This window comes from Euprymna scolopes, chromosome 34 (genome assembly GCF_053919585.1).
Source record: "Euprymna scolopes isolate OS-2025 chromosome 34, ASM5391958v1, whole genome shotgun sequence".
NCBI classification, from domain to species: Eukaryota; Metazoa; Mollusca; class Cephalopoda; order Sepiida; family Sepiolidae; genus Euprymna; species Euprymna scolopes.
Window position 1 is genome coordinate 30442272 of NC_136515.1, and position 15843 is coordinate 30458114.

At 33.9% G+C, this 15843-nt stretch overlaps 1 protein-coding gene across 2 annotated transcripts in view; it reads left to right on the top strand.

Moving 5' to 3' along the window:
- The window catches only part of LOC145259151 (protein mesh-like), a 450682-nt gene that overhangs the window by 387589 nt on the left and 47250 nt on the right, over window positions 1–15843 (top strand). For both annotated transcript variants that reach the window (XM_080116860.1, XM_080116861.1), the window contains exons 15-16: window positions 6455–6691; window positions 12492–12677. In XM_080116860.1, the coding sequence (XP_079972986.1) occupies window positions 6455–6691; window positions 12492–12677 (423 nt within the window). The remainder of the gene's footprint in view (window positions 1–6454; window positions 6692–12491; window positions 12678–15843) is intronic.

The window sequence follows — 15843 nt, forward strand, 5'->3', positions numbered from 1 at the left end:
ACCCAAAAGAATTTCTTCAGTGTACCGAGCAAGGCCAAGACTCTTACCCCAAGTACAGGCAAAGAAAACCAGAAGATGGAGGCCAGACTGGTACAATAAGGATGAAGAGAAATGGTCGGTATGTTAATCAAGAAATAACAAACCAGTGGATTGTTCCGTACAACAAGGTCCTCCTTCAGCAGTTCAACGCTCACATTAACGTAGAAATTTGCAGCTCGATCCAAAGCATCAAATATGTCCTCAAATACGTGAATAAAGGATGTGATCAAGCAGTGTTTGAACTACAAAGAACTGATGGAGCAGCTAACCAACAAGGCCAAGTACAAAGTCACATTGTGGATGAGATCCAGCAGTTCCAGAATGCAAGGTATGTCGGCAGTTCAGAGGCGGCCTGGAGGATATTGGAACATCCCATCCATGAACATTTCCCCCCAATTGTACAACTTTCTGTTCATCTTGAAAATGGGCAGCGTGTCATGTTCTCAGCTGATACTGCTCTGGAACGAGCCCAAGGTCCACCGCCTGCCACAACTTTGACAGCATTTTTTCAACTCTGCCATGAGGATGACTTTGCAAGGGGTCTCAAATACGTAGAAGTCCCTGAGTTTTACACTTGGAACAAATCGACAAAGAAATGGATGAGAAGAATGCGTGGGGTACAAGTTGAAGGCTCTGAAAATGATGATGTATGGAAGGCACCATGCATTGGGAGAATCTACACGATTAGTCCAAAAGCAGGGGAGTGTTATTTCTTACGCCTGTTGCTCAATGAGGTTGCTGGTCCAACTTCATTTCAAAATTTGCGAGCATACAATGGTCAGGTGTTTGAAACATACAGAGCAGCGTGCCTTGCTCGAGGCCTTCTAGAAAATGACCATCACTTGCATCAAGCAGTAGGAGAGGCAAGTGCCACTCAATCACCTTCAAATTTGCGAAGCCTATTTGTGATAATTTTAACAGCCTGTGAGCCAAGAAATCCTCTTGAGATCTGGATGGCTTTTCGTGATGTAATATCTGAAGACATTCTTCACAGATACAGGCAAGAAGTTAACAATCCAGAAGCAGATTTTAATGAGGACATCTACAATAAAACTCTTTGTCTAATTGAAGAAAAAGTTCTCCTTATGTGCGGTCAACCATTGGCAAGCTATGGATTACCTGCACCAACGCAAGCGAGAGATGAAAGACTCGCGAGAGAGTATCAACGTGAAGTTACTTATAATCTTGAAGAACTTTCCCTACAAGCAGAAAATATGCAAGAAAAACTGACCGATTCTCAAAGAGAAGTTTACAATTCATTCATGGCAATGTTAGAAGCACAAGGTGAAATGAACAAAAACATGATATTTTTTGATGCTCCAGGTGGTACGGGCAAGACTTTTGTAATCAATTTGACCCTTGCAAAGATTAGATCCATGAGAAAGATTGTGCTTGCAACAGCATTCAGTGGCATTGCTGCTACTCTACTACAAGGTGGCCGCACTCTTCACAGCACTTTTAAAGTACCCTTGGATACTCATCGAATGGATCAGCCAGTTTGCAAAATTACTGGTAACTCAGCCTTGGCAAATGTAATTAGAGACACCTCTGCAATCATTGTAGACGAAGCCCCAATGACGCACAAGAGTGCTTATGAAGCAATTGACCGAACACTGCAAGACATCACAGGAAACAAGAATCCCATGGGTGGCATTCCAACCTTATTTTGCGGTGATTTCCGTCAAATCCTCCCAGTGGTTAAAAATGGCACAAGGGCTAACATTGTCAATGCAAGTTTGAAACAATCCTATCTCTGGAGGCACGTTATAGTAAAGAGACTGACTACTAATATGAGAGCCTATATCTCTGATAACACAGCTGCAGCAGACTTCTCAAAATTGCTTCTCCAAATCGGTAATGGTCAGTTTCCTATCACTTCTTCACCTGACACAATTAAGATTCCAACTGCGCTTGGTAAATGTGTCGGTAATCAGAAGCAACTGAAAGACAAAGTGTACCCAGACCTGCAAAACAATCGAAAATCACCGGATTGGCTTGCTGAGAGGGCTGTTATTTCGCCATTAAACAGCAATGTGAATCATTTGAACAATTCAATAATGGATGAATTTCCAGGAGACACAAAGCAATACAAGTCAGTTGATTCGGCTACTAATGAATATGAAGCTGTTCACTACCCTGTGGAGTTTTTAAACTCTTTGGAGATATCTGGAATGCCTCCACACATTTTAAATCTCAAAATTGGATCGCCAATCATGATTCTTCGATCCTTGGAACCGCCAAAAACAACAAACGGAACCAGATGTGTTATCACCAGATTGCACACCAATGTACTTGAGGCCACCATTTCCTGTGGTCCCTACAAAGGTGAAACCGTTCTACTGCCAAGGATCCCCTTAGTTCCATCGGACTCAGAACTTCCATTTAAATTCCGGAGACTCCAATTTCCTGTGAAGGTGTGTTTTGCAATGAGCATAAACAAAAGTCAAGGTCAGACATTTAACACCATTGGCGTAGACTTGACATCAGACTGCTTCAGTCACGGTATGTTCTACGTCTCCATCAGCCGGACAGGAAGTTCAGAAAAACTCTACATTCTGGCTCCAAATCAAAGCAGCAGAAATGTAGTTTACCCTGAGGCTCTTCAGTGAAAAGTTCGAGAAATGGATATGAGGAAAAACTGACATGATCTGATTGTGGTAAGTTTTTAGTATTGAATGTGCAAGATAAAATTTAAGCAAGAGTTGAAAATTACTTCAATGAAAAATTTACTATGTAACATCAAGTAACCTTCCTTTTTGATGAAAATGTTTTGTGAAGTTCCTGATTGAATTTCAGTCACTACAAGAGGTAGTTAAAATGTTAATCACCTTATGCAATCGTTGCTCTTACAACATCAACTTACTGGAAAGGTGCCCACAGATTTTGGTACTCGAGTGCGCAACAAAGCTCCGTGCGAAGCACGGGTATCTTTGCTAGTATATATATAAAGTTTCGTGGTTCAATTTTAAATTCTGAAAAAAGCAACATATAGAGACATATATTCGATTTAAGAATTTATTGCTTGACAAAGGAATATATAGAAGGGGTTATTTTAATTGCTCTATTCTTAAATATTGAGCTTTTCCTTTTTGGCTAGGATCTCCTTGAAAGTATTATTTCAAGTAATATCTATCAGGATTTTCATCTGAATTTCTATCAGTGTCTTATCTCGCTTATATATATATATATATATATATATATATATATATATATATATATATATATATATATATATATATATATATATTGCCTTTCAAAGAGTGTGTACATCTTTTTGGGAAATCCTATATATATATATATATATATATATATATATATATATATATATATATATATATATATATATATAGGGTGTCCCAAAAAGATGTACTCACTCTTTGAAGGACAATTTTTATTTGTGTTTTTAAATCCACACAATCATGTATTTTTTGATTTCAGATGCAGCCAATCCTTTATAATGGTAAACGTACAACTAACATTTGAAGAAAAAAATTATATTAAAGTTCAACTTTTTATGGAAATATCGCAATTTTCAAGACCAGCGCCAATCGAGGATTTGAAAAAGGAAATTTAAATACAATGTGTTGTCATTCCAAATGAAGTGTTTAGCAATGTTTTTGAATCCATTTTTGGGCGTTATCAGTTGTGTTTGGAAAATGAAGGAAGGCACTTCGAACATTTTCGAACACAAAATGAGAGAACATGACAATAAATAATAAGTTCTGCATCAATTTATTTATTTTACTTATGAATTTAACTCGTTAGGATTGTATGTTTGGCAAGACACATATACTTACATATAAAATTCATGAGTAATGGCAGGTCAAAGAGTGAGTACACCTTTTTGGGACACCATGTGTGTGTGTGTGTGTGTGTGTGTGTGTGTGTGTGTGTGTGTGTGTGTGTGTGTGTGTTTAAAATATAAACAAATGTTTTTTGGATCTTCAGAAAGCTTTTGACAAAGTGCCAAGAGAGATTGTGTGGTAGTCTTTGCATAAACTATGGGCAAGTGAGTAAATAGGTGAAGTTTGTTCAAGCAAAAGACAAAAGCTTGAAGTCGTGTTAGAATTAACAGCACATTTAGTGACAGCTTTAATGTCAAAGCAGGAGTATATAAGGTTTTTGTACTGAGTCTGTTGCTTTTTATTTATGTCTTAGAAGCATTGTCTTTTTTGGGGGGGGGTTCAAGGGAATCACCATTTATCAAGGCCCAGAGGCCACTCGAGGATAAGGGTTAAAGAGTGTACAGTGGTCAAAAGGACAATATCAGAGTAATCGTTAGAAGTGTAAATTTGGTAAAATTGGAATATGTAAGGGAAACGGCTCATCAAGAACTTGTTCACATTGGACTTGAAGACAGCCATATTGTAGTCAGCTGGAAAGCAGGTAAACGGAAGAGAGTTTCACATGCAGTTCTTAGAAAGAAGCTTTGTTCATGGAATCTACATTTACATTTAGGCACAGATAAAGAGTGGGGAAATTATTAATAGTGTTTACAGCCAAACGAGTGTTTCTTGGTAAGGGGGACCATGGATTGGAGCTCAGACGAGCACATGAAAATAACAATAAAACAGAGACAAGCTCGCAATGTGTCTTCTGTGAGAAAGAGGTTGCAGGGAAGAGAAAAAGGATATCCCCCCACAAGGCTATGAAGTCTATTCTGAACTCTGTCAAGGCAAGATAAGAACTTCCTATCAGCTCCTGCCCAGATGTGACAGCAATACTCCATCCTTGGACGTATCAGGCTCTTATATAGGTTGAGTATTGCATCAACAGATAGATATCTACTGGATCGATAGAAGGATCCCATCATTTTTCCAGCAACCTTGGCAACAGATTTGATGTACGTATTTCATTTTGGATCAGGAGTAAAGGTTAAACCCAGAAGCTTGTCAAAACATAGAGCCTCCCCAAGACAAGAGCCATTCATTTCAATTGATGTTGCATCAATGGATGACCTATGGAAAATGAAGGTTTGAAAGTGAATGTTACCAAAACCAAAATGATAGTCAGTAATTGTTGTGTTGGAAAATTCTCCCGTTCGATGTGTGGAAAGGGAGATGCAATTCAAATTTTGTGATAAGCATTGGCATGAGTGCATGAGTGCATGAGCAGTGGAATTACTGATACTGATGAGAGGATAACCAATTTATGTGCAAGAAGCCGAAGACAATAGAGATGGATGAGAACTCAGTACATCTGGATGGCAAAACTATTGAGGTTGTTGAGAAGTTTTGTTACCATTGGAGCACAGGTACTAGTGTGATTGCAAGAGTTAGGAGTGGATAATGTCAAGTTCAGGGAACTTCTGGCATTACTAACAAGCAGAGTGTTACCATTGTCAACAAAAGTTTATCAGGCACATGTACACAGTGTGATGATATATGGAAGTGAAACCTGGCCACTGATGGTTGAGGACATGCATTACATGGAGATAAATGATATGGGAATGGATGTATTTTAAAGGCAGGCTTAGTTCTGATGATCTCTGAGAAAGATTAAATCTGGGTAATATTGGGACATGTATTCAGAACAGTAGCCTTTGATAGTATGACTACGTTGAAAGAGTTCTTGGGTAGTAGATGTAGAACAGTTGAGGTAACAAGTTCAGTTCACAAGGAAAAGCCAATGTAAACATGGCAGGAAGTGCTAAAAATGAATCTGTGAGATAAAGACTTGGTCACAGGTAGGTTGTATTGGAGGCCAATTTCTTGAAGACATCTAAAACATATCAGCATGTATAACAGACCTTAAACCGATGATGATGATTCCACCATTCCTTCTAAACATCGATGGCATCCTTTCTATATATCTGCAGATAATATGGGCACAAGTTTCATGTTTTAGTCCTTGTACCTTGGCCAGTTTAAATATCCATTGACTTGTTTTTTTAATGAATTTTACTATTGTTTTGTTTTTTATTTTGTTTTTTGTTTATTTGAGACACCTAAGACTAGTACTACTGGTAGTACATCATATATGTTGATGATATTTTTCCTTCATCTGTTAAGGCAAATTTTGAAAACTCCACCTATTAAGTTGGTTTTATTTCTATATTTTAGAAGCAAATTAGCGAATCAAGATGACATTAGAACAATTCAAAAAGAATGATGAAAAATGAATTGAATTTTTAAACAGAATTTGATGTGTAATTGAGTAATAATTAGTTTGTTACAGAAAAAATTTGCTAACGGTTCAATCGAGACAATGTTTAATAAGTGAGACCAACCCCAAAAGGTTTTATACCATCAATGTTTTTTTTGTTAATTTGTATTTTTTTTTTTTTTTTTTTTTTTTTTTTTGAAACAGGCAAATAATTTCATCACCCAACTACATAAATACTATTCGTATTTACTTGTTGGTTCGAACCAAACATAAAACCACATTTGACTTACATTATTTGTTTCTCTTTCAGGGAAAGTAGAAGCGGCTGACAGTTTATTCAAATATTTTCTTCCTGCTGACTTAACGTTCAAAGCAGACAATGTGAAAACCCAGCCGATTCCGCACAACATCCAAGAAGTCTGCGGCAAAGGAGACTATAGTGACTTTTGCAAACACGACTACATTGTGTCAGATAATAAAAATGTTGCCTCCGTTTCAAAACATACAATAGACATTTATGAGTTTTTCTCAGCTCACCAAAAACATGGTAGGTATTATACATCCATTCATGTTAATTTGCAGAATGTATTTAGATTAAGAGGTATTTGATATTAGTATCTGGCATGACTGCTAAATGTATTTAGATTAAAAGATATTTTATATCAATATCTGGCATGACTACTGCGATTTCTTAAGGTTATAAAAGAACATGTGGTAAAGTTATTGAAGGGGGGGTCCAAACACGATGTGACTTTTTCTTGTTTTCTTTAATTAATTGATGGTGAAACATTTACAAAGTTCATGAACCAAGCTTCTCGCTCATTCATTGCGGACAGAAACTCCAATCCTAAGAGGCCAGTGCCCTTCCTCAAGAAAGTTTTGATTGTAATATAATAAAAGCAGAACTCAAGATGATATTTAATATCTTTAACTATTCATATCATAATTCATTAATTTGTTGATGACAACTTACTGTCCCACCTCGGTTGAAATGAAAAACATTGAAATCCATATTAACTCATTTCACATGTTCCAAATACCTTTCAAACATGAAATGGTGGTTGAAATAACAAATTAACATAAAACTTATAAAATTGAAAAACAAAATTCAGCCATTAAATTTGAAATGATTTGAAATAATATCCATGTTATGTGACAGTACAGCTTATAAATTGTTCATTTTTCTCTTCACACTAAAAGCCCGACTGATATTCAGCTGGAGCTTAAACACGTCTGGAAAAATGTTTGAATGAATAAAAAGAAAGAAGACCAGTTTTTATCTAAATACACAGATTAGCAAATTAAATATTTGTAATTGAAATTATGTGCCGATTACAATTATTTAGATGGAGTTATTAACATGGGATCTTTTTGTCAAGTAATGAGTAATGTATGAGTAATGTAAAGTGTTTTTATCATCATTTTTTTCTGAACAAAATTAATGTATGGTTTGGACAAGTTGTGTGACGAATATGTCGACTGCATCTATAACGTGACTCCTGCTGTTGAAAGGGTTAAGATAATGGTTGCATCTTTGAAAATCTATCACAATATATTTAATAATTTTTGATTAATATAATTTTGATTATAAAAGAAAAAAAAATGGATAAAAGCATTATATATATATATATATATATATATATATATATATATATATATATATATATACTAGTATGGGTGCCCGGCATAGCCCGGGTGTTTGGAGGTATACATTGAGCAAAAAACAAAAAAAGAAAGTGGTAGTAGGAAGGCAGGCTCGAACCCGTACCGCAAAGGAGGAAAAGAACGGGAAAAACCTGACGTCTTTGCTGTTACAACCAATGCAAAATCGGATATGACGTATGTTTTTATTAAGGCTAGACAATCGAAAGGAGAGGATGACTTTCGAAAATATCGGCGAAAAAAGCGACCCCCCCTGTAGAAAAGTGCCCAGTTGAAGGTGAAAATATTAATGTTTTTAGCCAATTTTTCGATATTTGTCGTCTGAAAGGTTACACTTCAAAACGATACTGATCTTGTGAAAATCTGTCGCCTCTGTCCAAAGTTTTAGGCAGACATGCAAACATACATACATTTATATATTGATAACTCAAATGCTCGACCCAAACTAATTAAAAAGCTTGCCGTATCTCTGAATACCCTTTATGTAAAATTTTAAATGTTTAGACCAGAAATTGTCTGAGTAATTTGGCAGAGACCGCAGAGGTCAAAGTTTTTTTTTTAACTTTGACCCCTATTATGACCCCTTAACACGTTTAAGACGTTCGCTTTTATGTAAAAATCACTTTGAAAAACAGTTAAAAACATATTTAATTTGAAAAGGAAACACTAAATAAGTGGATAGTCCTTAATCCACGGAGTTTTGAAGAAATACTTTCCTTCTCATCAGAGGGTAGGATTTAGCAAAATGCGGGATCGGATTTTGCTTGCAAAAGTATTTGATGAAGCTACAAGTAAGTCATAGATCTTACTTGATAACAAAAAGTGAAGCAGAGAGAATAGAGTGAATAAAAAAGTGATTTCACGTGAATGGATAGTCTGGTGAAGGGTAAAGCATCCAATGACGGTAAAATCCAAAAATGCAGAATCAAAGAAAGTTGGTTAAATTTCCATTATATATATATATATATATATATATATATATATATATATATATATATATATATATATATATTCACAACATCCTTTTAGAGTCATCTTAAAGTCATATCTTCTGCATATTTGTCAACAAATGATCTTAAAATATGATTTGAAATATCATTTATGAAGATCAGAAAGAGTTTTCGCCCCTTGGGGCTTATTTTTAGTTTGGTACATTAACTTCTACAAACCTATACGAGAGAAAGGATTCGATGATTATGAAGATATTGCCATTTTATAGTTTGTGAAGTCTTCAAAGGCCTTCTGTATATCGAGTGCTATTGCTCTAGAAACAAAGTCACCGTAAAAAGATTCATTGATGTACCTAATTGTGGATCTTTTTATTCTCAATCATTCTTCAATTTTAATATATATAAAAGTGAAAGTGTCTGTGGGTGTTTCAGTGTACATTTCCCTATGCAATAACTCTGTCAATTTTAAGTTTACAAACTCAAAATTTGATATACAGGGCACTGAGATTTGGGAAAATCTTTGTAATCGGTTTTAGGCCAGAAATTTGGCTGTTAAGGGGTCAAAGTTCAACGATTTGACCTTTGAGAAACTCCTCCACAAATTTTGGGTCTAAACACTTGAAATTTTAGATATAGGTTACTTGGACATGGATCTAACTTAATAACTTGATTTGAGCCTAAAACAATAAATATTAAATACTGTCAGGAACTCACTCAATATATATTACCGTGACATAGGCAGACATGTATTCGGTGGTTTTTAACAGTATTTTGCTTAGTTTTTTAGTTTTAACTCATTTTCCCAACCTAATGTGTTTAAGACATTTGTAATTTTCAAATACAGCAGTAAACGCTGTGTTTTTCGAACCGAATAAACATTTTACATTAAAAAAACAAAAAAATTATCCATTTTGGTAATAAAGTAACATATCTTGCCTTTGATAATATTTGTTATACATTTATTTTTTGACAACTTTTTCGAATCTATATGTACAGTAGTACAAACCCAATAAAAACACTAATTATTATCCAATTAGGTAGAAAAGTAAGTTATCTTGCCTTTGAAAATATTTACTTGTTATATATTTGTTTTTGTTGACAACTTTTTCAAGTCTTTGTGCAAGTACAAACCCAAAGGTGTATTTTTCTGTCTAATTTTATTTTTAGTACCGCACTTAAATTTAAATTTCACAATATCTTTTTTGGGGAGGGTATTTTTTTTACATTAGGTCCACCTCCACAATTTTCGACTATGCTGAATAAGAGAATCTCATTTAAAATTTGCAGAGGCAATTAGTTTTCGAGATATAAAGACCTGTACTATGCACTATAATTCACTGACGGCCATGAATAAACACTCCCAACCTCCCCATATTAAGAACGGCTTTCGGAATAAACAACACCCATGCCTAACCATGTGTTTTAACCTTTTACCTGTCTTTCGTCTTTTAAAAACGGCTTTTGGAATAAATACCACCATTCTCTCGGCTTTCAGAATAAACACCCCCAAACTACCCATGTTAAAAAATTGTGGAGGTGAACCTAATGTGAAAATTTACCTTTTGTTTTTTTAATAAATTGTTAGTTGAAAGCACAGAATAGTGACAAAACACCATCCCCTCCCCTTGGTAAGAATAGCAAAACAAAATAATGGTTTTCTTGGTAGAAACTTTTCTGTATTTCACCTAACAATTTCTGGTGCTAATGAACTTACTGATCCGCGCTATTTTTTAAATCGTATTTCCAAGTTTAATTAAAGTTTTATGATATGTTTTTTATTCAATTGTTAGGTTAAAGTACAGAATAGATACAAAACACCCTCCCCTCCCCATGTTAAGAATGGCTTTTTAAATAATAATGTTATTATTTCAGCACGGATCACTCTCTACATGAATACCTAATATTTTTTTCAGCCATTCTTATCATAGAGAGGGGATGGTGTTTTGTAACTATTCTGTGCTTTTAACTAGCAATTTATTATTAAAAAAGAAAATTATAAAAAAATAAAAAGATATTGTGAAAGTTGAATTTAACTTGAAAAAAAAACAAAAACAATGTTAACGGCGCGTTCAACATTGTAGCCGGAGCTTATTTGACAATAAGGTCACGTTAGTCGATTAATGGGTGCTAATGCACTTACAGATCCGCGCTATTTTTTTAAATCATATTTCCAAGTTTAATTAAAGTTTTGTTTTTTTTGGTATTTTTTTAGATTAGGTCCACAATTTTCTTTTAAATGACGACTTTTAAAGGTTTCCGACTATGCTGAATACGGAAATCGCATTGAAATTTTGCAGAAATTACAATGCATTATACAACTTTTTATATCTCGATAACTACTTATTTCTGGAAAATTTCAATGCGATTTCCGTATTCAGCATAGTCGAAAACCTTCAAAAGTCGTCATTTAAAAGAAAATTGTGGAGGTGGGCCTAATCTAAAAATTTACCGTTTTTTATTCAATTGTAAGGTTAAAGTACAGAATAGGTACAAAACACCCTCTTCTCCCCATGTTAAGAATGGCTTTTTAAATAATAGCTTTATAATTTCAGCACGGATCAAATAAGTGCACGAGTACCAAATTTCTTTAATAAAGAAAAAGCATTCATATTTTCTTATATAAAAACATGTATTTATCTAAAAAAAAAGAAAAAACGTGTACTTTCAATTTTTGTTTGAAAAGGTTTTCTTTAAAAAGAAAATACGGTCAAAAAAAGCAAACAACAAAACATTAATCGGTATTCATGCAGAGAGTGATCCGTGCTGAAAATAATAACGTTATTTTTTAAAAAGCCATTTTTAAAATGGGGAGGTGAGGGTGTTTTTTACCTAATCTGTATTTTAACCTTACAATTGAATAAAAAAAACATATAATAAAACTTTAATTAAACGTGGAAATACGATTTAAAAAATAGCGCGGACCACCACTCTCTGCATTAGCACCAAATATTATTTTAGCACATTATCAATCCGTCAAATTTCTTCGAAAAAACCTGTACTTTTACCAAACAATTTATAGTGTTAATAATAAAAAAGTTCATATTTTCTTATATCGAAAAATAAAAAAACAAAAACAAAAAACAAAAAAAACGACTTCGACTCAAAAAGCAAGCGACAAACATTTTTTTTTGCCTGATATAATAAAGAAAAAATGTTTAAATTAAAAAATTTGGAAGATAAACAAATGAATTATGTTTTTTGTTTTTTTTTTACTTATTGAATAAACAGAAAATGAAATCTTCTAATTCGTTTCATCAAATAGTGTGGTGTGCGAGATGAATCGAACCGGAAGTTCAGTTCTATCAACAAAACAGGTTTGCACTAACGGCTTACGAAAAATATATTTATTTTATTTAATATTTTAATAATTGGCGACGTAAATTTATTTTAATGACATAGAAACATCCCCTGACTCTAAAGATGGGTTGTCTGAAAATTTCAAATAAATTGGTAATGTAGAAATATGGTTGTATAAACTTTGAACGAACCAAGAATTACATTTATATATATATATATATATATATATATATATATATATATATATATATATATATATATATATATATATATATTGTGTGTGTGTGTGTCTGTGTGTCTGTGTTTATTTATATTTCACCCTTTATTTATACCAATTGTTTATTCACATGTCTGAACAATAAGGAAATAAAACAAGACCAATAGATCTTGGGTTTCAAAGTTCTATTGATCCTCCCCCTTTTTTATTGTTTTTGGCAGTGGCCAATTGTGGGCAGTTGGATGTCAAATATGGTCGATTTGACCACGCAAATTATTCATATGGAAATACCATCCATGTAGTTGGCTGTCATCAAAGTTTCCTACTGAAAGGGCACTCGGATTATAAATGCATTCAGAAGAATGGATCGTTTGTGTGGGATCCAGAAGTCGATGCCATCTGTACATGTAAGTGCTTTTCCATTTTTTTCTCTCTTTTAACCTTATACACACACATGCACCCCTCGACACACACGCACATGTGCACACAAACATATGTATATCTGTGTATGTAGATTACATATGCTCCTCTCTTCTTGAGTTGTGGTAATTGAAATTGTTAACTGTCACTAGCAAAAAATGCAAAGCTCTTCATAAAAACGAATGGAGCATTCTTTGGCAGTTGAGAATAAAAGCGATTACATTTCGCTTACTTACTGCTGGTGGCTGAAAGCTGAATGGTTAGAAGTGTAAACGGTCGAGTTTCGGTAAAGGTTTAAGCACAGCCACCGAAATATAGAAGCCGAAATATATATAGCTGAAAAATTCCTGCAGGCAATGTAGGTAAGATTTGTTAAACTGTCACTATCGATACTATATGACGGCATTTTTAAAACGAGCATTACAACATGTTAAAAAAGAAAAGAAAGGAACCCAATTCGATTAATAATGAAACTGAACTTTATACAATATAAAATATTAATATTATTTATGTAAAATTACGTAATTTTAAAGCAATATACAATCTAATACTAATAAAACTTAATTATGAATTTAGGGAACAAAGAAACATATTAAACACAAACATTTCTTGGCTTTCGGGACAAGTATCTGTTTGATGCTACACTTCATCTTTTCCGTCCTCGGTCTATGAAGAAGAAATCTTTCATGACTGAGATAATTTTTATTCTTATTGGGAAGCTGAATTTCCCCACAAGATTATATGTTGAAATATTTAAATAACTATTACTTTAAATACAGAAATTATATTTAAAGTTTTGGTTTTTGTTCCTTTATGTCCATTTTTTCCCCATATTTTTCATCAAAATGTGTAGCATATTTTCATCAGTTACACGGTTTGGAATCCTATACTCCACCATAGTCTTCATTTTCATATCAGTGCAGAATACATGAATACGAAAATGAAGTTCACATAACTACTAAAAGACAATCATACCCTAATGTGAACATTGATTAAAAACTAAGAAAATATAGTAAACATCTACGATATTAAATCAGGGTGGTGGTGAATTTGGAAAGGGACATTATTATTATTATTATTATTATTATTATTATTATTATTATTATTTCCCTCACTAGGAGTTGTCTCACAGGCCATCATCAGTGATCGCTCACTGTGGTGTTCCTTGGAGACAACATGATTTCGAGTTTTCTCCACCTTTTGACTACTTGTGCAGCCGCTTGCCATTGATTTCTCGTTGGCATCAGCCATTGGTGTTTCCTGGGGTTCGGGTGACAAAATTCCTCCCCAAGGTACCAGATTTGAACTGCACACTTCCAGTGGAGATCTGGTTAGTACTCTCCCACCTTGGTTTTTCCATTTTTTTCAAATCCAACATAAACAAATTCCTAACAAACCGCCCCCTTAAGTAAGACACTCTATCAAATCTCCAATACTAATGACTACTACAATACTATCTCATTAATTACTGGACACGCAATAACCCTTATCCCTGAGTGGCTTCCGGGCCTTGATAAGTGGTGACTCCCATGTAAAAAAAAAAAAAATATCCTCCCTAACCCTTCACAACTAGTTGGTGTGGCGCCATTCGATGTCATCTACGCCATTTTTTTTTTTATTATTAATAATAATAATAATGATGATAATAGTGCTTGTGCAGTGTATGCACATATATTTTAAATAGTATTTCCAAATTAAATTAAATTTTTATGGTATCTTTTTTTTTTGTTAGGTGAAAGTGCAGAATAGTTAGAAAGCTGCCCCCTGTTAAGAATGGCTTTCTAAATAATATGCCAGCATGGTGCATACATGGCACAAATACAAAACAACATTTATTTATAAGATAAAAAAATACAAGAAAATATGTTAACTAAAATTTAATGTACTCTTTATTTTTAATTCATATCAAAACTTTTATTAAAACTGATTAGTTAATGAATTTTTAAGATAAAGTTGTGTTGTCTGTATGTTTTGGGAGAGAATATAGAATTTCCTATTTCATTTCCCATTTCAGTCATGTAAATTATTTACAGTTTAAAAAAATAAATAAAATGAAATATTCGACTTTCTTCGATAGACATAAAAAAGTTCAAAAACAAGTTTACTTAATATATTTTGCTAGATTAAAATTATCCCAATGTGCAATTAATATAATTGCAATTAGAACAATTCTCCATTTGGATAATTATATTTCTCTTTAGAAGAAAATACATGCACGTTTGGGCTACCTTTATAAAATCACCACAGCCATTCTCTAAAGCAACGAAAAATATTTTTTATGCCTATTAGCGTGACCATGTGATTGAACACAGAAAACTTTGGCCACCCTTTACCTACATCTCGATTTGGCAATTACGTCATGCTGTCATGTTCACTGGCCTCCTTCTCCCTCAGTAGCCGTGGTTTAAGGCACTTTCTCTTCTAGCCACATGGAAGAGCTGTGATCAGCAAAACAATCTGTCTATAATTTGTTATATAATCCCACGATATATAACTTAAATCACTGAAAAAACAGTTTTGCACCACTTTTACCAAGATTAATCTCAACAGATGATATCAAACCTTACACTTGGACAGCCTATTCTAATTTTTATCAAATCCATTACATATTTTGGATTCTAGAAAATGTCTCAAATTTAAGTTTTAAGCTTAAGAATTTAAAATTCCAAAATCTTGCTTAATTAGTGTTTGATTACTATAGAACAAATTCAATGCTAATATTTTAATTTTCAAATAGTTAGCTGTGCCCATATTATGCTCACTATAAACCCTTTTAAATACTCCATAGAAGCTAAAATTTAGAGAATATTTATTAATTAGCAAGACCCATGTACCAATGTTGCCTGGTGGAAGTATGACACAAAGCGAGAAAAGATTCGGTAAAGGACCCCTGAAAATAAATTAAACTATGGTTGTCAACACTGGAAAATAGCGGGCACTGGCAGCTTGTGGCCAAAATAAAATCATATGGCTCCCACTGTCGGGTATTATTTCGCAGTGGCAGCTAATGGAAGCCACTGGTTGTCATTTTCAACACTGGAGGTTACTGCCGATTAGTGTTGGTTTAGGGCAATTACTTGTGGCTATTAATGGACACTGGCTGCTTTTGCAACTGACAGTCACTGGTGGCCATGATCAACGTCAGATTCCATT